The 22407-nt window shown below is 32.5% G+C and overlaps 1 protein-coding gene across 3 annotated transcripts; it reads right to left on the bottom strand.

Annotated features, from left to right (window-relative positions):
- Nucleotides 1-7029: 7029 nt before the first annotated feature.
- On the bottom strand, nucleotides 7030-19078 carry PRMT6 (protein arginine methyltransferase 6). Of its 3 annotated transcripts, XM_016325027.3 has the most exons (14): nucleotides 18726-19078; nucleotides 18236-18301; nucleotides 16917-16985; nucleotides 15956-15991; nucleotides 14455-14520; nucleotides 13142-13210; nucleotides 12105-12182; nucleotides 11694-11772; nucleotides 11083-11177; nucleotides 9129-9213; nucleotides 8764-8960; nucleotides 7584-7702; nucleotides 7408-7499; nucleotides 7030-7244 (listed from the first exon to the last, which is right to left on the bottom strand). In XM_016325027.3, exons 1-13 carry the CDS (start codon nucleotides 18975-18977, stop codon nucleotides 7457-7459), a joined length of 1254 nt encoding a protein of 417 aa, XP_016180513.1. In that variant the 5' UTR covers nucleotides 18978-19078; the 3' UTR covers nucleotides 7030-7244; nucleotides 7408-7456. The 3 variants fall into 3 exon arrangements, 2 of the variants coding, with proteins under 2 accessions (XP_016180513.1, XP_016180512.1); XR_015883367.1 differs by having other exon boundaries at nucleotides 7030-7499; nucleotides 7584-7674; XM_016325026.3 differs by having other exon boundaries at nucleotides 7030-7499.
- Between the last annotated feature and the right edge of the window lie 3329 nt (nucleotides 19079-22407).

The raw sequence follows: 22407 nt of genomic DNA, 5'->3' as shown, positions 1-22407 counted from the left end.
AAGGTATCAGACTATTAGCTGCTTGCTGCTGTTCTTTTCTTTTTTAAGGAAGCTTTGTTTTTTTGTTCTCCAATTGTCACAACTCACAAAGATGGATTGAAATTGTTACATCTATCAGCATGGTCAATCCTTAATATATTACCCCCTCCCGGAAGCAAAGCAATATGTACTCCATGGGATTAACCAAACAGTTAGAACAAAAAATTTGGACTATCGAATTTTTTCTCCTCCTTGTACAGTATTTCTCGCACTCTTTTCAAGGAAAGTGGGAAAAACGAAAGAAAAAGATATAGGGGGGAGGTCAGAGTTGTAAACTCTGGTAACTGAGTTTACATCAAAGATACTCTCATTATTCCCACTAGCGTATAAATGAGCCTTTTAAAACTTCTTGTCCAGTTAATATAATAATAAAAAAGTTAAGAGATTTTAGATTCAAATTTTAGTAACTCTCGATTCTTTAAATTTTCTCACTTACCAAATCTTTAACTTCTATACCTACATTTTTTCCCTTACGATATTTTTAACTGGTATTCTTCATTTTTAATAAATTATTTGTTAAATTAAATTAACCAAAATATATAGATGTCATTGTATAGGATTTAGAAGTTAGAATTTGGGTTTAAAATTTTAACATTTTATATTTTAAGTTTTAGAAGGAAGAATTTTAAAGAAAGGCCAGGAATAAAAAAAACAAACAAATAGATTTAGTTAATTATATAGGTGATTCTCTCAGTAGTGGGTCAAGATATGTAGAGTCTAGTGCGTAGGATATTTTAGAGCGATATGATTAATTCTTCTATGCTTGAAATCTTTATTGTGCTCATTCCTAAAGTTGACTCCATAAGTAAAATAAAGGACTTTCGACCAATCAGTCTCTGCAATGTCATTTACAAGAAAGTAACTAAGGTATTTGTAACCCGTTTGAGATCCTACTTGGCTAATATTATATGTCCAAATCAGGAAGGCTTCATTCCTAGTAGAGGAGTTTCTGACAACATCATAGTAGCGCCAAGAGGTCCTCTATTTCTTGAAGCGAAATCAAGAAAGGGCGCTATCGCTTTTAAGATAGAGCTTGAGAAGGCATATGACCGGGTCGATTGGAAGTTCTTAAACTACACCTTGAGTAGCTTCGGCTTTCCTACCTCTACTAGAAGTCTCATTATGAATTGTATTCAGGCGTCATCTCTTTCAATATCGTGGAATGGGAATAGGTTGGATGGTTTCCAACCCAATAGAGGGTTGCAACAAGGAGATCCCATATCACCGTATTTGTTTGTACTCTGTATGGAGATGCTAGCTTGCTTTATATCTAATCAAGTGGAGTTGGGGACTTGGGACACGGTTGCTGTTTCTTAGGGAGGTCCGCGAATCTCGCATCTCATATTCGCAGATGACCTTCTTCTTTTTTTGTAAAGCAAGCAAGACTCAAGTCCACTAGGTCATGCATTCTCTGAACCTATTCTGTAAGGCATCGGGCATAAAGGTGAACATAGATAAATTCAAAGTTGTTTGTTCGAAGAGCGTGTCTAATACTCATAGAAATGTACTGGCTGGTGTGTCTTCTATCAGATTTACTAATGAGTTGGACAAGTACTTGGGGGTTAACATCAACCATCCCCATGCATCTCGAGCGGCTTGTCTGGAGGCAGTGGAAAAAATAAAATGCAAGTTGTCTAGCTGGAAGGGTCGGCTGCTTAATAGGGCCAACAGATTATGTCTTATAAAATTCGTGACAATGTCTCTACCTATATATCAAATGCAGGTCTCTCTCTTCCTTAACAAGGTATGTTCTAAGATTGATTCTGTTATGCATAATTTTTTGTGGAAAGGAAAGACAGATGAGCAGGGCTTAAATTTGTTAAATTGGGGTACTGTGATCATGTCCAAGAGGTATGGGGGCCTTGTGTTTGCGACACTCAATGTGTTAATACTGCCTTTCTTGGTAAACTAGTTTGGCAGCTCTTCCATGGTAGGAACAAATTATGGGTGCGCATTATGCTAGCTAAATATGTTCAAAGAAGCTTGGGGTGGATCTTCATTGTCCTATGCAATCCTTGAGCATATGGCGCAACATCACAAAGACAGCTAGTAGGCTTAAAAATGGCTATGTTTGGTGCATTGGGTCTTTAACTCAATCCTCCTGGTATCATCCTTGGAGACCGTTGGGGCTAGGAGTGGCAAACGGGGCTAAATTCGTTGGGCTGGTCCGCGTAACCCGCCAAAAAAGACGGGTCGGACTGCAAAATTGGGACCGTCAAATAGGAAAAGTCCACTTAACTCGCACCGCTTAAACCGTGGGTTTTGGCGGGATGGGCTTTCCCGCCTCCCGCCGGGCTTAGTGGAAAAGGGGTCTTTTTTAAAATTTTTGGCCAAATCCCAACTTCTCCGAACCCAACATACTAGAGAATAAAGATGAAAATTAAATGTTTTGGATTATGTTTATTTTGCTTTGGAGACAATATTTGTAATTATGTTTTGGATGAAAACTTGGTTTATATTATGTTTATTTGATATTTATAATTACAAAGACTTTAATGTTTGTGAATATAAAAATTATAATTTTTTTTTGTTTTTAGAAATTATAAATTTATTAAAATAATTGTAAAATTATATATATTATTTAATAGTTAATAGTAAAAAAAAAAAAGAGAGGAGATTTGGCGGGTTTAGCCTGCTAGCCCGCCAGCTTGCAGTTAGGCGGGGTGGGATGGGATTTTAGGACCGTCTCACTAGGTGGGGCGGGCTTTTGGCGGGGTGGAGCGGGCTTCCCCTCTTGCAACCCCTAGTCGGGGCCTTTGGCCCCATAGATCCTTTTTATACATATTTCAGACACTTGTCTCTCCTTAGGCGATGTGTGATTTGGTGAAAGTTGGAATTTTGATCAAATTTATACTGTGTTACATGAGACCCTAAAGTTAGATATTACAACTTACAACCCTATAATTCAGGTAGGGTGTGATTTGAACTGGTATTGAGAATGCCTCAAAGGCTTACTCAACAAGGAATGGTTATGAATGACTCCTTAAAAGAAAGGTTGCATGGGATACAAATAAGAATTGGTTGTGGCTCTGGCGTTTGGGAATACCTGAGAAGGTCACGGGGTTGATTTTGCTCATCGTGCATGGGGTCATTTCCACTGCTAACTTCCATTACCGAAGACGCCTAACAGCAACGGATCTTTGCCCCAGATGTAATGAAGCACCATAATCTGTAGAACATTGCCTCAGACTTTGTAATAACGTGAGACCGATTTGGGAGAGTTTGAAGGTGGGAATGCGAACTTTGGATGCCTCCTTGAATTTTTAAAGCTGGCTTTGTCTAAACCTTCGGATCAGTAAAGAGATTTTTGTAGAAGGTCTTTGGTGGATTTGGAAGGACAGGAACAATGATATTTTTAATTAAAATAACATTTGAAGCAAGGTGAAGATTCTCAAGTTTATCAGGCACTCTGCAGCTGAGTATGCTGCTATTAAGCATTCTAATCAAGTGACACATCACCCCTCTTTGTGTGATTCTTGGTACCCTCTCACAATTAATGTTATTAAATTAAATTGTGATGATAGTCTTTTGAAACAAGACCAATTTGCTGGTTTGGGTGTGCTATTTGGGACAGTACAGGTAAATGGTTATTGTGAGCTATTAGCAATTCGGAGGGGCCTTTATTTGGCTTGGATAAGTGGCTACAGGGAGGTGATTTGCGAAACAAATTGTCTAGAGACTTATCTCTTGATTACAAAGGATTCATCCTAGAGAGAATACATAGACAGGTGCTGCAACAAAATTGGGTGGTTTATGTTCAATTGATTTAATGAACAATGAACTTGGTAGCTAACCGTTTAGCTAAGATAGCGACTAGTCATTCTCGTCCTTACACTAAGTTTTTAATTCCTTGTAGTGTTGTTGATCAGATCATTAGGAAGCAGATGATATCTTCATCTTAGTTTTTCTTTGTTCTTTCTTTTATCAGACACTAAAAAATGGGTTTAGTCAATTAATTTTTGTATTGTCCATAGAATTCCAACCTCCAATATTAAACGGACAAGTGAGAGTGAACATTGTCTGATATGATTATCATGAAACTAGACCAGGTTCAAGCCCAGGGCTCATCTCCCGTCACACTAAAATAAGCCAACCAAATGAATCTCTAATTTATGGAATCCCCTTTTTAATTTGTTCATTAGATGGTAGCTTGATCTCTGTTCTGTGTCATTGCAGGTATGACTCAGTATTGCGAGGATCACCTCTCAATTTTGCCTCTGTTGGTTGATAGTACACATATATACCACTCAATACTCATCCTACTCCTTAGTTCTTCTCTTCATCCACATTTGTCCATCACGTAAAGAAACTCATAAACATACTTGCTATTACTTGTAATTCACCAATTTCAGTATTATTATCATCCCTTTGCTGGTTCTATGCAATCTGATATTAAGTAGCAAAACACCGTCACCAAAGCGTATCCTATTTTGTATTCTATTTGTTTAATTTTTTACTTATTTCAAATAGGATTATTTGTTACTTGTGTTACTAAAACGTGTTAGTTATTTGGACGTTTTTTATTCCGAAATATTCAGTATTTGCTGACAAAAATATCAATGGAAGACCAAATTGTTAAATTAATCATAAAAAATCATTTCTGTTTGACAAGAGCGACCATGTGTTAATCTGATCCTATTTTCATTGACACAATTGATATATATATATATATAAAATATTATGTGTATATCAAAATTAACTACTAAAATTAATCATTATTTATTTGTATATAAATATATATTATTTAATTCATTTTCAATATATATTTTGTATTATAATATGTATTTTATATTAATAACTAATTTTGATAATTAATTTTAGTGTACACTAAATATAATTAAATTATAAATTGCCCTTGTTGAAAATCTCATTTCCTAATAAATTAATAATCCCCAAATAAGAAAGGTTTAAATTATGAAATAACCCGTTTACTTCATCTTAATTCCTTTTCCTTCAAAATTTCCAAATTCCCTACCAAGTTATTTGGATCAAATGATACAACTATCAATTTAAACAACTTTACTTTGTATAAATTTTTTATAAGATTGATATTTTACCGAACCCACCATTACATCATAATGAATTAATAATATATACTGAAGATCATCTATAACAATTTTTACTTAAATCGGATATCAATTAGCTTGTTATTAAACATTAACTCACAATAATATGAAATGAAGATAATTTATATCAAATTTTACAACACCAATAAGGTTTAATTAAATAACCCTTTATGTATAGTTCGAAGAAATATACACGTTGATTTTCTAGTTATAAAAAAATGTAAAGTAAACAATTTTGGATTGTCGGAAATTTTTCTAAAGATGATTTACAACATATAAATTTCTAATCCACCGATTTTTTTTTAATTACACAAACAAATTTAACGATATAATAGTTACTTAAATTAATAGCGATATTATTTGATCCTCAATATATATATATATTATATTAATTCTACTTTCTAACGATCAATATATTTCTTTTGCAGCACTGGTGATTGGAGAAGCTCGCTCTACAATATATGTTTATTAACCCACATGCAAGTAACTCTGCAAAATACTTAACTATACCTTTTTCAGATCAATTCTCTCTAGCTAAAGTTGGTAGGTTACTAGGTTGTTTGCTAATACTAAAAGATGCCCTTGTGTGAACATAAAATCGCTGTAGCACAAAATGATTCAAGCAAAGAATTGTAAAGTTGGTGTGACAAAAGTCTCGCACGCGTCCAGTGAGCAAAGGACAGCTACAGACGGCCACTAGTGAAAAGTTTCATATCATGGTTATTTTGAAACATCCAGCACATGCCCATATTTATGTGCAGACAAGATGCAACAGGGAAAGGCAAGAGCGTGCGTTAAAGAATAAGTCCATACATTTTATATTACCACAACATCATCATAAACTCTATATGCAGACATACACATTCTAAGAACACAAATGAGATTCATTAAAAAAAAAAACTTACGTAAGATTCTCTCGGACCTACATTCCAACGAAATCATGGTCATTAAAAGTTGGGCACACAATTCCCACTAAATATTGTCAATACTTTTGCAATCAATCGGAAATAAAATGAATATAGGTTAGTTGTTGCACAACAAAACTTACTCAGACTTTAATGGCATGAATAATATCCCAAATAAGTCACTACAAAATCTAATCAAACACTTTAATCTTCAACAAAGTTTAATACCAAATCAGTCTCCAAATTTTATTTCGTTAGACATTCGACATGAAGATTGATTTACCTAACAAAATAAAGTTAAAAAATAATTTGATGATTAAAATTTGTTAAGAATGAAAATGACTTGCTAAAAATATTTTGGACTGATTTGAGGTATTATATACACTAAACTCAGTTTTGAAACAACTAATCGGGGAACGTCCAAGGAAGCAAAGACAACAATAAATAAATAAATCATGAATTTCACACAATGGCATCTGCCTATTGTCATGAATATAATATTTAAAAAAAAAAAAAAAAATCCTCTATTAGCTTGTCTAAAAGAATATTTCAAACATATTTCACTATTGTCATGAATTTGAAACGCTAATACCTTACTCAGCTCCTCCTGATACTGAAAAAACACAGAATTAGAACAACTAAAAACAGACGCATCCAATTAAGTTACCCATTCATACACCCTCATGACAGAATTGTCCAGAGACATACGACTGTGTTTTATTTTATCCCATCACAAATCCTTGACATATGCAATTGTATCCACAACAGAAACACAGTGGCTTCTCTATAGTATTCGGTGCAGAGTTAGGTCGTAGTTTTACAACGTGACCAAGCAAACATGCACAATCTTTTTTATCTTCAACCACATTAAATTAAAGTACATCGTTAGCCAGTAGATAAGGCAAAACAGATGAACAACGAAAGACAAAATGCTTACAATTTTAAATGACTTTGAACATAAAAAGACAAGAATGTCTAATTCAATAAAAGAAGCCAACAATAAACAAAGTTTGACAAACAGATTAGAAACATCCGACTCATGTTAAATAGAATCAATTAAAAAGGGCAGCGGGTGCGAAGCATACTGCGTTATGCAAGGTCCGGAAAAAGACCGCACGCAAATGGTGTAATATAGGGAGCCTAACCTGATGCAAACATCAGTGGCTGATTCTATGGCTTGACCCCGTGACCTTGAGATCACACGAAAACAAATCAGCCATTACTCTAAAGCTCCCTTCAAACAGAATCAATTTACAACAAAATTTTGATCAGTCAACTAACAGTATATGTTAAGAGGTTTGTCAGTTTCTCCATTTCTAATCTAGTAACCAGAGATTAGTGAATTGTGCAACTCAGATCTGTTAGAAAAATAAACCAGTAAAATATATATGCATTACTTGGAGGATCGCGTATATGGGATGCAAAAACTACTCATGGTTGTGGAGATCATCTCATTACAGACTCTTTGATGTGTGATCGACCTCCCGAACTGCAATGGCAGGGAATAAAGTCAGAATCAATAACACTCATGGTTAAAATAGAAACGATTGCATAGAATAAATGTCTCACTCACGTATACTCAAGGTGAATATTCATAAAGCGAGCATTCTCTTTGCTTTGTGTCAATGTCACTAGACCTTCAATTACTTGATCTTGTTCCAATTCTATCGGATCATAAAAGTATATCAACGTCTGCGAAATAGATTAATAACTTCATGACATCAAAAGTACTGTCATTATTGAAGATGCAATTTTGTGCACTTCATTCCGGCGGTAAAATAACGAGGATAATATAAAACTAGCATAAATAAATAGAAAGAGGGATCAGGGTCCCTGTCTGTCTTAGTTTCACTCTTCCTCGGTCATATTTTGCCAAAGTTGTTGAACCCAGCTCTCTTGTCTTCAGGTACAATCATTACCCAAAACTAAAAAACCTAAAAATGACACTACTAGTGTAATGCTGTAAACCCAATATTTAGTACACAATTTTCAGAATATCAATTTTGTTTCAGAAAGATTAGTGACATTCAAATGGTACATAGACTGCAAATCAAAAGACTATGCCTACATTATTATTTTTGCCCATTGAATGACACCAATTTGATTCCATTAAACAAGGGGGAACTACCAAAATGATACCACAAAGTTTATATCGTTAATAAAAATAACTCTAAAAGATACAAACAAGATTAAAAACGTGACAAACCAGATATTAGATACACTTTCTCAGAAAGGTTTAAAGATATGATTTGATGTAAGCTTTTGCAACCATTTTAGAAAAATGTTACATTTTCATGTTTAAAATTTGGTGATTTTACACCAAGTGATTTTTTTGTGATTTTCTTTTATCCTTTTCTTGTGAATGAGGGAATTTTTTTAAAAAAAAAAATGGAAGAAAGAAATCTAGAGATTAAATTCTGCTCTGATTTTTTACATACATCTTCTAAATAGTTATTCAAATCTTCCCACAAAAATTCAGCATGTTTTTAAAATACAAAAGTCATTTGCCACATAAAAAAAAAATACATTTTTTGGTCATTTTACTCACGTTTTTAAATATTTCAGAGGTTTATTTGTCATTCATATCATTCGAGATTAATTGTCAGTGATATGAACTTTCGGTACTGTTTTTGGTAGGTTTACCCATTAAACAACTACCTGACATGGTGGTAAGCATGGACTGAATGTATCAACATCATGGAAACATGGAAACCAAAACCATATATATAGATAGATATATATAATTACTGCACCTGCTGCCAATGTGTTGGAGGGTCCTCAGGTGCAGTGGATAGGACCAATGCTTCATTTGGATTTATCCGCTTTTTCCTCTGACTACCATTCACCAGATGATTATCAGTAAATGAAGTTGATGAAGGATAATTGCTTTGTGGCATTGCAGGCCCATTAAATTCAACATCAAACCAAAATGCAAAACCATGAAGTGGTGCTGTAGAACAAAGGAAAAATAATTCACTAAATGAACAATTTTATAATAAACTAGACGAGCACTGTGAAAAGCAAGCAAGTACAAGAGGTGGGAGGCTCAAATATTCACAGCTGGAAGAAAAAAAATCAGGACTCAACACATCAAAGAAAAGAAACATACAAAAGTTACCTCGCATCATTGAATTGAACTTAAATCTTGTTGTTACAGTTTCTAGCTCACCAATGGTAACAGAATAACAATCAATATATTTCACCTGTAATAGTAATGAGCAATTCCTTCAAAAATGTTACTCAAAATCACAGGAAACCCAAAATGGAGAGACAATATGCAAGCATATATAAAAACACATAGTCACATACATTATTGTATAAAAATATTTACACCCTTTACCTATTCAAACAGGTTATTTGAACAAATATATGCATTTTGTGATTTAGGCATCCTACAATTTATAGAATTGCATAAACCCAGTAATATTACCAAGTTATTGATGATGTTTACTGGTTCAGCTATATCTACCGAGACTTATTGCATACCATAACGTGGGAATGGAGGAGTCCCCCAAAATCCCCCCCAAAACAAACAAAAAATCTTGCTCTTCTACTCCTCCGACACACACAGACACAACAAAACAACATGCTAGGACCAATGCTCACCACCTCAGTGTATCTGACCATAAAAACTTGTATAAAGATGGAAAAACACCTTTCCAATAAGAAAGACAGCAATATGATTTATCCATGGATATTATGGAATTTCTCTTCGCTCATAAACACAAAATTGCTACAATCTGACGAAGGCGACAAATGTCAACCCAATCACAAACCTTATCCATGTTCCTCTTCTTCTCCTTAATCACATATTCATACCCGGTATTACTAACAAGCAAATATTGGTGTAGGGCTTCCTACATTTTCTTTTTTTTTATTAAAGAAACTACATTAGGTAAAATTGCTCTTAGCTAAACCGAAAGGCAGAATATAATGATCCAAAAACCAGCAGATCTTTGAGGGTCTGCCAACCACCCTTCCAAAATGGCTCCAAATCCTCCACTTACTCTTCACCAATCACTTCATTCCATTTAGACTTGCATTCAAACTTCAGTCTTTGCTTCCAGCATTAATGGCCACAGTAGTTCTAAGAGACCAAACACTGTTTTCTAGAATGATATGCTTGATCATTTTAGTAAACATGTGTAACTGGCAAATGACATCAATAGGTCCCTAGAATCATAATGTGACATCACTTTGATTTGTTCTAAAGACATCTTTAGTGATCTACTGATGTCACATGCATGATTTAGAAACTAATGTTACATGTTAAGAACTCATTGCATATAATGTCAAACAACTTTGAAGAACTAATTCCTTCCCACATTAACTTTCAGGAACCTATTTGATGTCAAAAACCTTTCCGTCAAAAATTTCAAACTTTTTCTAGTTAATTATACTTCTGTTTTATCCCCTCAAAAAAAAAGAGCCTACCTCTCATTGATCTTAGCCCTTTTCCCTTTTCTACGACTTTGTTTTGTCTTTCCTTCTTCCACCTCTACTTCTTCCTTTATACCCTTTCTCCCACCAGTTCCACATCAAGGTCCTAGTCAACTAGCGTTCCAAAAAAAAAACTAATACTACAAATTTCAAAGGTTTCTTATTTCAAGGTCCGTTTTGAGAAGCTACTGCTTGTTTGGTATAATTATTTGGAAAAATAGCATAATAAGCTAAACCATAAAAAGCACTGACAAATGAAGATCCTGGCTCTACCTACATAATACAGTAACTGTTCCACTACACAACTTATCTCTACCTAACAATCTCCGGAGTGGGAAAAATCCCCCCTAGATGATATATAACTACCAAGCTTCCCACCTAATCTTGAAATATAAAAAGAGCTGTAATTCAATATATAGCCATACTCGACACAGTACATCATGGAAAGCCATGAATAAACATGTTACGAAGTGAACCGATCTTTTTTTCAGATGGTATTTCAGAAGCAAATTTCAAACTCAACCAATACAAGTAATTAAATGAATAACCTAGAAGAGCATGTACTTTATACTTCAGCATCTGATAGATGCAAATTCCAAAAAAATTAACAGCCACAACACTTCCAGACTCACCACATGTGGCCATGTCAAAATATTTTCACCGGTAATTGTCTCCACAGAAGGTTCTTCAAATGCACACTGTTTTGCTAATGATAACATGGCAGACACTGAAACCAAAAGCAGCATTAAAAAAGCGAGGAGGAAAACAGTAGATAAAAGTACAAAACAAATTTACACATAAAATCTTATCCACAAACTTCTATCCATCCCGTCAATTTCTGTTATAGACAAGGCAATGTGGCAGAAAAGTTATTTCGATTGTATGATCCTTGAAGGATGAAAAATACAACATGAAGAGCAAAAGTTTTATTTAAGAGGTGATATCCAAATCACCTCTACCATATCTAGCATCATAATATATAATAACATAATATATAGTATCAACAGGGTCAGACACGACTTTAGTAAAGGAATATTTTACAAATACAACAAAAATAAAAAATGTCCTTGAGAAAATGTTAATACAGTAAATGAAGTATTGCAAGCCCAACAAAACAAAGTGGTAATAAATCAGTAAATAAGCAAATCCAGATTTAGCATGTAGCCATGTACTTGAAGTCAGTAAGAAGTTCAATAAAACAAAGATCTTGAGTGTCATCTAAGTTCCAGAGTGGTGCACTCACTATCAATTCCATAAACATTGCGCCAGAAATCAATGCTTCCACTGTATCTGTCACAATGTGTGACAGGAGCCATGTACAACTAGAGAAAAGTACACCAAAAGGTCAGCATTTTTATAGTTGACAAGACAAAAACATCATATTATTATCAAGTACAGGATAAACCAAATCCAGTAATTAGTGACTGTCAACCAAATTTTAGCAATTCTAGGTTTCATGGAAAATAAATCTCGACTAGATTGATCAAACTTTAGGGGGAAACACTTTTAACTAGTAGTACTGAACTTCTTGATCAACATTTGTAATATCGATAGGTATACTTTTTTTGGTCAGGTATCAGTCAGACACGAACTTTCTAGAAGAGACCTTCACAACAACATATCTGTCAATAATTTAGAAACAAAATAAAGATACCGTTGCATTTGAAGGAAGGATAAGACCCCCAGGTTTGAGCCAGCGATCTCTAGCAGTAATGACACTTCCAAGCATGCTCTACAACAAAAGCAAAATCTTCAAACCCATATAAATTATAAAAGTTGCTGCAAGAAAAGGGAAAATAAAGGTTCTGCTGATGTAATGATGCCAAAGTATCATTTCAGACAAAAGACTAATGTTTGAACTGAAGCCAAACCCAACCTAAGTTGGAAAAGGAAAACAAGGATCTCATCGAAATATCATTTTGGTTCCTCCATTCATAAAAAACATAGCATATCAACAACTCATAAATATCTTTTTCACATCTCTCTTGATGGAAATGATTGAATTGAGATCCGTGGGATTTTTGGGTGTTCCATTTTGTCCTAATTAATCCTGCCTTACTGTTCCTTTCACAAATTATTATTAATCCGAAATTTGATACTTACTGAAAATTGTGTTTAAGGAAAAAAAATAAGTGGTATACATCATTAGTATATTGAAATTAAATGACATCAGGTTTGAAACTACTGAAAAACTCATTATCAATATTATATTATATGCCGTCACAAAACCAGGTGTACCTCAGTAGTAAATCAATAACCATGTCAATGATCACACTCAAATTAAAAACATGAACATAGTATTATTTGCTCTTTTCGAGACAAAGAAAGGAATGCAGATTCGAACAATGAGGTGCTGCCTGTTTGGCAGTGTTGTGCGGATAAATGTTAAATTAAAAAAAGAAAGAAACAGAACAATTTTAAGGTATTTTTAAATCTACTTTGCCAATCATCTTCACAAGGATGATTATTCGAAAGCATTATGAATAGCTAAGATTCCACAGCAGTACTGAATAAGTACCAAGAACTGCGACCATTAGATAACAAATTCTCTTTTACTTTGCTGTGTCAATGTCTCTCAGCGAAAGATAATTGACCAATTTCCTTAACTGCTTTCATGATAATTTGTTAAAATATTTTTAACTGCGAAAAATGCATATGAACTCAAACAACCATAAGAATCATAATAAACACCTCATATAGAAGCATATAACCCATCCATTCTGAAATAATAACATCCACCTGTTCATTGATTTCAACATCCTGCAAAAACCATAATCCTGAGGTAAATAGTGACTCGGCTGGGTAATCTATCAAATATAAAGTTAACATAGAAAGATTTTATACTCGTTTCAGAGTAAAGTAGAATATGCAGTAAACATTAACTAAAACTATCATAGATTTTATGGACCAGTTTTGTTAAAGAGGAAATATGTGAAATAAGAGTGGCAAGTGGATGCCTCAGATACAAAACTTGGGAAAACTACATCCAAGAGAAATTTCTCCAACATATCCAGCTGCTTACCCTAAATGCATGCACAACAACATTATCACAGCACTCAAAAAGTTCACTATACCTGTACTCGTTAACATTCCACTTATAGTCAATAAATTTATTGTTTATCAAGTCAGTTAGTTAGTTGTCTATTAAATTTACGGGTTTTGCTAACATATCCAAAGTGGAAGTTTAGTATTGAACATGTGAAAAAATTGAAGATTCCTTACAATTTTTTGACATAAACATTCCAATAACATCAAATGCATGAAAAACTTAAAAAACTTCCACTTGTTAGCAAAGTCCTCAATATACTGCATTTTTATTTTATTTCATTATATGTTCCATTTTTTGCCAAAATTACTCATTAGTCCAATAAATATTTAGGATTTAGTCAAAATCAATAATTCATTCCAAATCAAATGTTATGGGATTAGAGACACTACTATCAACTATATTGCTTGTTTGACTAGTATACTTGTTGATTGCAACAATTAAATTGTCATTTCAAATTAGAATTTTAAGAGTTTCATTGTCTCTCTTTTGAATTTTATTTTTTCACAGATTCAAACATTGTCAATATTTAGATTACTATACTTTAAGTATAAATCAAAGCATGCTAGGTACCCAGCCAAATAGAAATTAGGGACTCAATTGTAATTGAATTTGAATGAACTATTGCCTAGAGTGGGTTTTGTAATCTATTTGACTAGCTGGCAAGTGAGTGAGAGTGAGGATCCTGTTATGAGGGGTAGGTGAGAACAATTAAGGGTTGTGAGGAAGTAGTGAGACGGCATTCAAACCATGACTACGGGAGAATCAGGTTTCTCGAATACCTGATACCTTAGTTACACTTTTTCCCTTCATTTTCGGGGAATAACACAAAAGGGAGGAGGGGAATACCATATTGGTATTGCCTAAGAGCTCTTCCCTGCTATATTGCTACTTGATACCTGTTGTTACATAGCACCTTTCAAGAATTATGAAATATTTATCATTCAAAGCAACATACCTCAACCCTTCCATGCAATACAACAATAACATCAGACAGATTATTTGCTTTCACAACTTCATTTGCCTGCTTGCAAAAGAAAATAACTAATTGAAACCAAAGAAAATCAACCTAAAAAGTGCTATTAAACATCATAGACTTATGTGAAATTGACAAAGTGGTAATTGTCAAAGTAAACAATCAATTTTAAAGGAGAGAAGAAAAAGAAAAACACAAAGGGGAAAGAAATACATAACAAAACAGAAGCAACCACAAAATCATAAGAGGGGGAAAAACAAAAGAAAAAAGATGCGACCAGACACTGAGAATTAGCTTACAACCAATATTAAAAGTTGCCAGATGTTACGAGAACAACAACGGAACTGTAAATACAAAAAGAATGAATAATACAAATATAATCAATAATTACATTTCCAGTATATAACACAATTAGATACCAAGCAAATACTGGGAGAATGGGAAGGATTGAGAAATAGGCTGCCAAGAACACAATTCTTTTTTTAATTTACTTTATGATAAAAGTAGAATTTCATAACTCATACTAATGAAAATATATTTCTGCCGCCGAGGACATTGGCGAAGCATGCAATGAAATAATTGACAATAGTCAAAATACGATACAGCATTCCTAAAACAACTAAGCAAAAGTTCATTGTACCATACCCTCACAGATCTAGGAATATTGTTACTTAGTAATGCGAATGTCAGACAAATATATGTAATGAGATTTTGATCTTAAATTTTTAAAAGTTAATACAATTTACAAGATATAACTGTGTCACTTGATCAATTGCCAAACCCAACTAGTTGACTCCAAATGGACATAGTTGTCTAATGACAAAGGCCAACCATGGAACCTCAGGGTGGAGCCATATGATGCAATACCTTACATACGTTCCCTAAGAAAAGGGTCGCTACCTAATGGTTCTTCGACCAAGCCCCACCACTAAGTTCTAGTAGGGGGCCCAAGGCTTATATGTCATGTAATATAATCAATATACTTGTACATTTTGGGGGTTTAAACTCAACCAACTATCAAAGTGAACTTCTAGGCAGTTCTATTTTCATTTCTTCCTTTAATGTTATAGCATCTCAAATGGTTAAAAACACAATCTAGTATGGAAACACAAAATAGATAACTCATCATATCCTCTCCAGTATCCTTTCTCCTCTCCAATCTTATTCTACATGGTGCACTAAACAGTGCCATAGGTTAAGTGCTTTATTGAAGAAAGGAAGGAAAGCTATGCTTTATATATAGCTCTTATTTTCATTGTCTTTTGCTTTTGTATCCTCCATATCCATGTATCATTGCTTTCTTTGTCATAATGATATTCTCTTTTATCCCACAAAGAGAGAACATTTTAGCTAGCAATGCCACAGACGTACATATGAATCCCAAACAAGAGAGGAACATATTAGCAAAATAGAAACATGATCATCTTCATTTGCACCAGAACAAAAAAAATTTACAACAATGAAAAAATCTTTTGAGAATTACCTGCAGGGCAATGTCACTGGCATCAACTGCATATACCTGAAAATACGACATTCCAGAGTGTCATTCATGTCAAACACTTCTCTAATGGTATAGTATAAGCCATATTTGACACAACTAGGTGAAACTATTGGGGCAATAAAATTGATCAAATAAAAACCTAAAATTTGGGTTGGGAGTTTTTTTTTGGTTTGGGAGAAGGGGGGGAAGGCGTGGCTAAAGAGTTATAGTAACAGTAAGTCTTTTATCACAAGGAGTATGGGTCAGCAGACACAATTTTAATTAAAAATAACCAGATCTTTCACAATTTAAAAATATCACATAAGGAGTTGAGAAAATAGAAATGAAAAGAAATACAGCGCAAAAAATGAAAAATATTCCTTAAAAATGCACAACAGATTTAAACAATCAATAAAAGGGATGCAAAAACTATTAAAAAAAATAAGGTTGTTAAATGAAGAAGAAAAAAAAAATCCTTCACAAATTTTGACTTCGGTAACTTCAAATTTAATCAATCAGTGATAGAAAATGACAAATCTAATCTAACCAAGATCAAGCATCTACTATCACTTATTGCACTTTTATTTAAAGCCATCTATGAAGGTGGACTGGGAAAATAGCATCTATAGAAAAACATATAATTGTCTGTGAGTATGTAAATAAGGGGAGCCTTAGAACAAACGTTGAATTGTCTCGTGTGACTTTAAGATCATAGATTCAAGTCTCGCATCAAGTTAAACCTCCTACATTACACCCTTTGAGTGTGGCCTTTCCCCAGACCCTGTGTAATGCAAGATGCTTTGCACCAAGCTGCCCGTTTGTAAGCGAGTATGTAAAAAGGATTGGCAAGAAATAATAAAGCATCGGCGAAATTTTTATACAAATATATTTTATCATATTAAAACTAAAGCTATCATGTATCTAAACTTGAAAAAGTATACCATTTCAATTTGAAAGAGCTTACCCGCTTTGCACCAGCCTGAGCACAAAATATTGCAAGGATTCCTGTACCACATCCCACGTCAACTACAACCTGAAGGAAGATAGCACATTAGTGGGAAAAGCAGGATTTAAGAAGACCAAAAACAAAAACAAAAACAAAAAGGAAAAAAAAGAATCTTGCATAAGATGCAGCCACCAATGGTTGGTTCTGGTTCCAAGCTGTAAATTCATATGGCATACCATCTCTCATTCATTGATTTTACAATTAGTAACACAACCCAACAAGAGGTCCTTCACGTATTGAACCGAAATCCTCTATTATGGCCAAAGATTTTAAATTAAATCAAGTTATTCATATTTTCAAACACAAGGTAAGAAGAATTAAAATTGAAACAGGAATCATATTTGTAATTAAAAAGATTTTTTTTTGGTCTTTCTGAAAGACTTCTAATTTACAAATTAGCACCCTACCTAGACTTTAGGCCAGGCAGCAGCATGTTTAAACCACGTGATGCAATGAGAGAAATATGGATGGAAAAATGTTTTGAAGATTGTACATGTGACCTAGTTAGGGAAATGGAATAAAAGGGGGAGCTATCTCAGACTTAGGAAGTGAAGGACAAGGTGAGAAGTGTGGGAAAGTTCAAAGAGAATCTGAATCTGAGAGAGGTCAAATGTGAGACAGAAGGTATACTCTTTGTTGACTCTAAAGCTCTGAACAGAATTTTCACATGTGCAATAAATCACAGTTTTGTGTAATTGCCCCCAAAAGATTCTAACAAAAATAAAGTAGAGAATAAAAGAGCAATTAACTCTGTAAGTGAATTGCGGACAGTGAATTGTTACTTAGCTCACTTCAATGGAGAGACAGGGGGCTAAACAAGGTTTGAGTTATGATTGGGAAGGGAAGACACGTACATATACCCTTCTGAAGTGTTAATGGTGTTTTTAGTATTCTGTTTCTTGTCATAGCATTGAAAATATTAACCAAAACTTCTAGTCTGATTTCAATTCCTTATCAGTATGGTTTCTGCCTACTGAAATCAGGATTACCAAGTTACCCACAGAAAATCTAGTAGTAATAACCCAACTTACAGTCATATTTTTGTTGAAACAGAAATTCTCTCCCCAATTTTTCTGAAATCAATTATGTCAGAGGCTGAGGTTTAATTTTGATCAAGATTAATGTTTCAGGCAAATATCATATAAATACTAGGGCTCTATGGCTTCCATCTGGAATTTAATTGTGCAAATATTTTTTCCCTAGAATAACAAAATACTTAAATAGAACCAAATACTATATATATATATATACTCAATAACTTGTGATCGCTAAATTACTTTGCCTGCAATAAAACTCTGATGCCGCATGATTGCTTCTCTATAAGTTTCAGTCCTCACGCGATCCTATGATAAGAAAGGAAAAGAAAAGTTAGTTTCTACTAAGACATTGCTTTAAGAAGAAAAAGAATAAACCATAGAGAAATTGGAGGATACAAAATCAATTGAGCATTGCATCCCAATAAATCGCAGTCAAACTGTTATAGAAACCCCATTCAAAAAACCAAGTGCTTTACACCAAATACGTTCAACCAAAACCATGAAAAGCTAATGATATTTAAACCAAAATTTAAAAAAAAAAAATCAAAATCAAAATGCTCTAATGAATATTCGCTAAAAATGCAAAATATATCTTTGCTATTCCAGTGAACAACGACATTCTTGTGGTTTTAGAAACAGCAACAATCTTATATAGGCTATATACAAATAATGAAGTAAAATACGACAGAAATAAAAGAGGAAGAAAAGGATATAGTATATGCTACAGAACCTTTATCATCTCTTCGTGAATACCGAGGTGAGCGTAAGAATGGAAATAGGCCATGTCGAAGTCCGTGCAAGGAGCTCGCTGCTGCTGCTGCTGCTGCTGGTCATAAACCCTAAGGCTGATACTGTCTCGGGAAGCACGTGACCTGCGCGTGCCTCGACGGGCTCGCTCTCTGTGGCTGTTAATGTTACCCACTCCCGGCGGCGGCGGCGGCGGGTTATGGTAGCCGTTACTACTATTCTCCTTCGGAAACATCTATTCTATCGTTCTTTCTCTGTGCCTTCGGCCCAAGCTAAGCTAGTGACCGCAGCGGTTAAGTACCTCGTCTTGTAAACTTCGTGTTTACCCAGGGTCATAAATAATTAACAAAAGGATCATAAGTTTTAGAATAAATTATTTCAAAAAAAAAAAAACAAATTAGTTTCTAATATCAAAATTAGAAAAAGAAAATTTTATTTTTAAAAATAAATAGATAAATGAAATTTTTATCTCTTAAAATATTAGACACTTTAATCATCGACCATATTGGATTTTTAGAAAAATTAAAAACTAGCTCTTTGTCACTTAAAAAATATATATTAAAAATTAATTTATACTTTTAAATTAATAAGAACTAATCAATCTAATATTCTATAAAAACAAATATCAATTAATAATTTTTAATTAGAGACTAATTTATACAATATAAGATTTATTTTGATAAAATTTGTACTTTTTAAAAATTAAATTTTTAAAAGTCATAATATATATTTGATAAATAAATTAAAAATAATTTTTAATAAACATAAATAACCATAGATATGTTTGATAAAATAATTTTTAAAATTAAAAATATTATAATATAATATTATTATAAAAAATAAATTTAAATATTAATTAATATATAAAATTATATTAAATTTTTTAATTTTGATAAACACAATTCCACTTTAAAAAATTTTTCTTTATACACTTTCAAAAACACTCATAATTTTTAGTTATATATCCTCTTCATGTGCGATCTTTCATCTTTCTCTTTATATCTCACCCACTATAATCAAACTCTTACTCAGGTATTATGAACATAAAGTTAGTGTCTCCAACTCTTAATTTGTTCTCTTCCACGGTAGTTCTTCCTGTAATTCTTTTAACTTTCGTAGCTCTCTTCCATTAATTTTTTCTTTCTTTTCTTTCCATTCAAAGATAAAAGATTTCTTTTAAATTTTCTTTTGTTGTTTAGTAAAAAAATTATGCTATAATTTTTGGGAAAGTATGAGGAGCCAATGGAATATTTATAATGGAGGTTTAGGGAGTATTAAAGATATAATAATTAATGTTATCTTTTTCCATCAGTTGAAGCTTTTGGGATGAGTGGTATCATGACATAGTATTAGAGCGCTAGATCCGAAAGGTCAAAAGTTCGATCTTTGGTGAACCCCAAAATTAGTTTAACATTTTGGGAAGATATTTATTATCGCTAGTACTCGGATGGTTATTATAAATAGTATGAGATGTTCATTTTGTAACTCAATAGCCCATAATTTTTATATTAGATTTTAATGTGCTGCCAAATTTAAATTCTAAAACCAAAGTTTCTATTTCTTCTTTCGGTCTCTGCTAGCATTACTAATTCTTCTTCTACTAGTTACCTACTTGCCATTAGTTTTCTTCTATTCTCTTCAACTAATTTTTCCATTCTCTACTTCTTTCTATTCAAAGATAAGTGAGTTTTTAAAAATTTATTTTGATGTGCTTGAAAAGTCCTACCATTTTACTTTTATAAATTAGATTTAAATATTAAACGGCGTAAAATTTGAATTCTAATTTTTTGTAAACCAAAAAATTATGAAAGAATATGAAGTTAGTTTGAGTTAATAAGTGCTTTTAGGACATCGATTAAAATTACTACAAGACATTATGTTAAGAACATAGACAGAATATTAGGAAAATAATAAAAATAATAATGCTTTACAAGCAAGTGAATTACTTAATTAAATTTAACTAAATTAGTAACATATTTGATATTCATGCGCTATCATATGTAACTATTTTTTGATGTAAACAATTTTTTTGGCAGATTTTTTTTTGTTAAATTTTTCTATTTTCTGTGTCTTCTTTACTTTTTACAATTACGATCAATACTGTTTAATCTAATTTCGCTTTCGATCAAATTTTTTGAAATTAAACATTGAAATTAGATTTGAACAGATTTTTCCTTTTCGAAAACAAGAAATAATGCAAGTTCATATCAGTTGAACCAAGGCGAATTGGATCGTTGTCCTGAATCAAATCAAGTCGATGAGATTTGATTTGTTCTAAATTAATGTAGTTCGTTATGACTTATGAGTTGATGCTGGTGTAGTTGTTTTGTATATGAGTTGAATAATTTAGTTTTTCTTTATGAAAATTAATATTCATGATTAAGGATATGATTTTGAATGCAATCTAGGAGTTCTAAATTGTTTTTTCGATGAATTACTAATAGCACAATATGGAAATCAAGAATGTACCAAAATTTCTTAATGATCAGGACACACAAATTTAATTCAAAATAAGCACACAAATAAAATTTAATCATCTACAACAACACATCTATGTAAATTTTAAATCCAGAAAAGTCATCAATATGATTTAAATGATACCAGAAGCATTACAACTATCTTGCATGAACTAATTACACTAAATTCAAACCATAAGACCAAGTACACCTCATTTAAATACATAATATATCAAAATTAGTTAATGATAACGACACACAAATTCAGATAAAAATAAGTACACAAACTTAGTTTTATGTGATTTCTATTAACAATGATCTCTTAAAATTTTTTTATTACGAATATGAATAATTTTAGTATTGTAATTAATTTACAATGGTGCCGTGCTTATAACTTTTCTGTTTTTACAATTTTTGTGTGATGTTGATGAGTAATTTGTGTCAAAGGTTAAGATAATTTTCAATACACTTGAAGAAATTAAAAAATTCTACATAGAATATTCTAAATTTGCTGGTTTTTATGCTAAAATAAAAAATATAAATAAAAAGAGAAATGAAATGATGAATCAATTGAATCTTAAAGAAAAAAAAATTAAGTTGCATATCTTCACATTCACCCTATGTATTTCGATTTGTAAAGAACTCCTATAATGATATACAAACGAGACAGGACAATTCATCTAAAAATTGACAAAATAAACATAGAAGGAATAAATCAAAAATAGAACCCTAGTTCTTGACAACTATAAAAGTAGAAGATCCAATTCATCAATGTCTAATGCAAGATTAAGCACGCAAGAATTTTCATTTAGGTAATACTAAATAGTAATAAAGATAATTTAGTAAATTTGGGTATGGAATTAGGACAAACTTAGTTTGATCCGATAATTTTTCATTTAGGATTTGATTTAATTTAATTAGAAATTACACCTAGGTAATTAATCTAACAACGTTATCATCTCAGCCAAATACATCGGCGAGCTCAGCATCATTCTTGTTAGAGACATATTTTAGTGAAAATGTGAAATCAAGAACACGTTTATCAAATTTTAAAATCATTAAGGTACCATTTTATTAAAAACAAAAGTTAATTATTATTTTTTCAGTGCTAAATTTTTTTGAATACCAATTTAGTATTTACCTTTGAATTTAATAAGCAAATTAACTATTTTTAGCCAATATTTATATTTTTTTAAAATTATTGTTTGA

This window comes from Arachis ipaensis, chromosome B10, assembly GCF_059453495.1.
Source record: "Arachis ipaensis isolate K30076 ecotype BB chromosome B10, ASM5945349v1, whole genome shotgun sequence".
In the NCBI taxonomy this organism is placed as follows: domain Eukaryota; kingdom Viridiplantae; phylum Streptophyta; class Magnoliopsida; order Fabales; family Fabaceae; genus Arachis; species Arachis ipaensis.
Note: the sequence above shows the minus strand (reverse complement) of the source record. Positions and strands in the feature narration are given on the sequence as shown.

Coding starts and splice junctions, on each gene's coding strand:
- PRMT6 (XM_016325026.3), bottom strand. CDS start 18,977: ATGTTTCCGAAGGAGAATAGTAGTAACGGCTACCATAACCCGCCGCCG. Junction 12,183..13,141: donor GTTATATGCTTCTATATGAG/GTGTTTATTATG, acceptor CTTTTGTTGTAG/AGCATGCTTGGAAGTGTCAT. Junction 7,500..7,583: donor AATATTCACCTTGAGTATAC/GTGAGTGAGACA, acceptor CTGCCATTGCAG/TTCGGGAGGTCGATCACACA.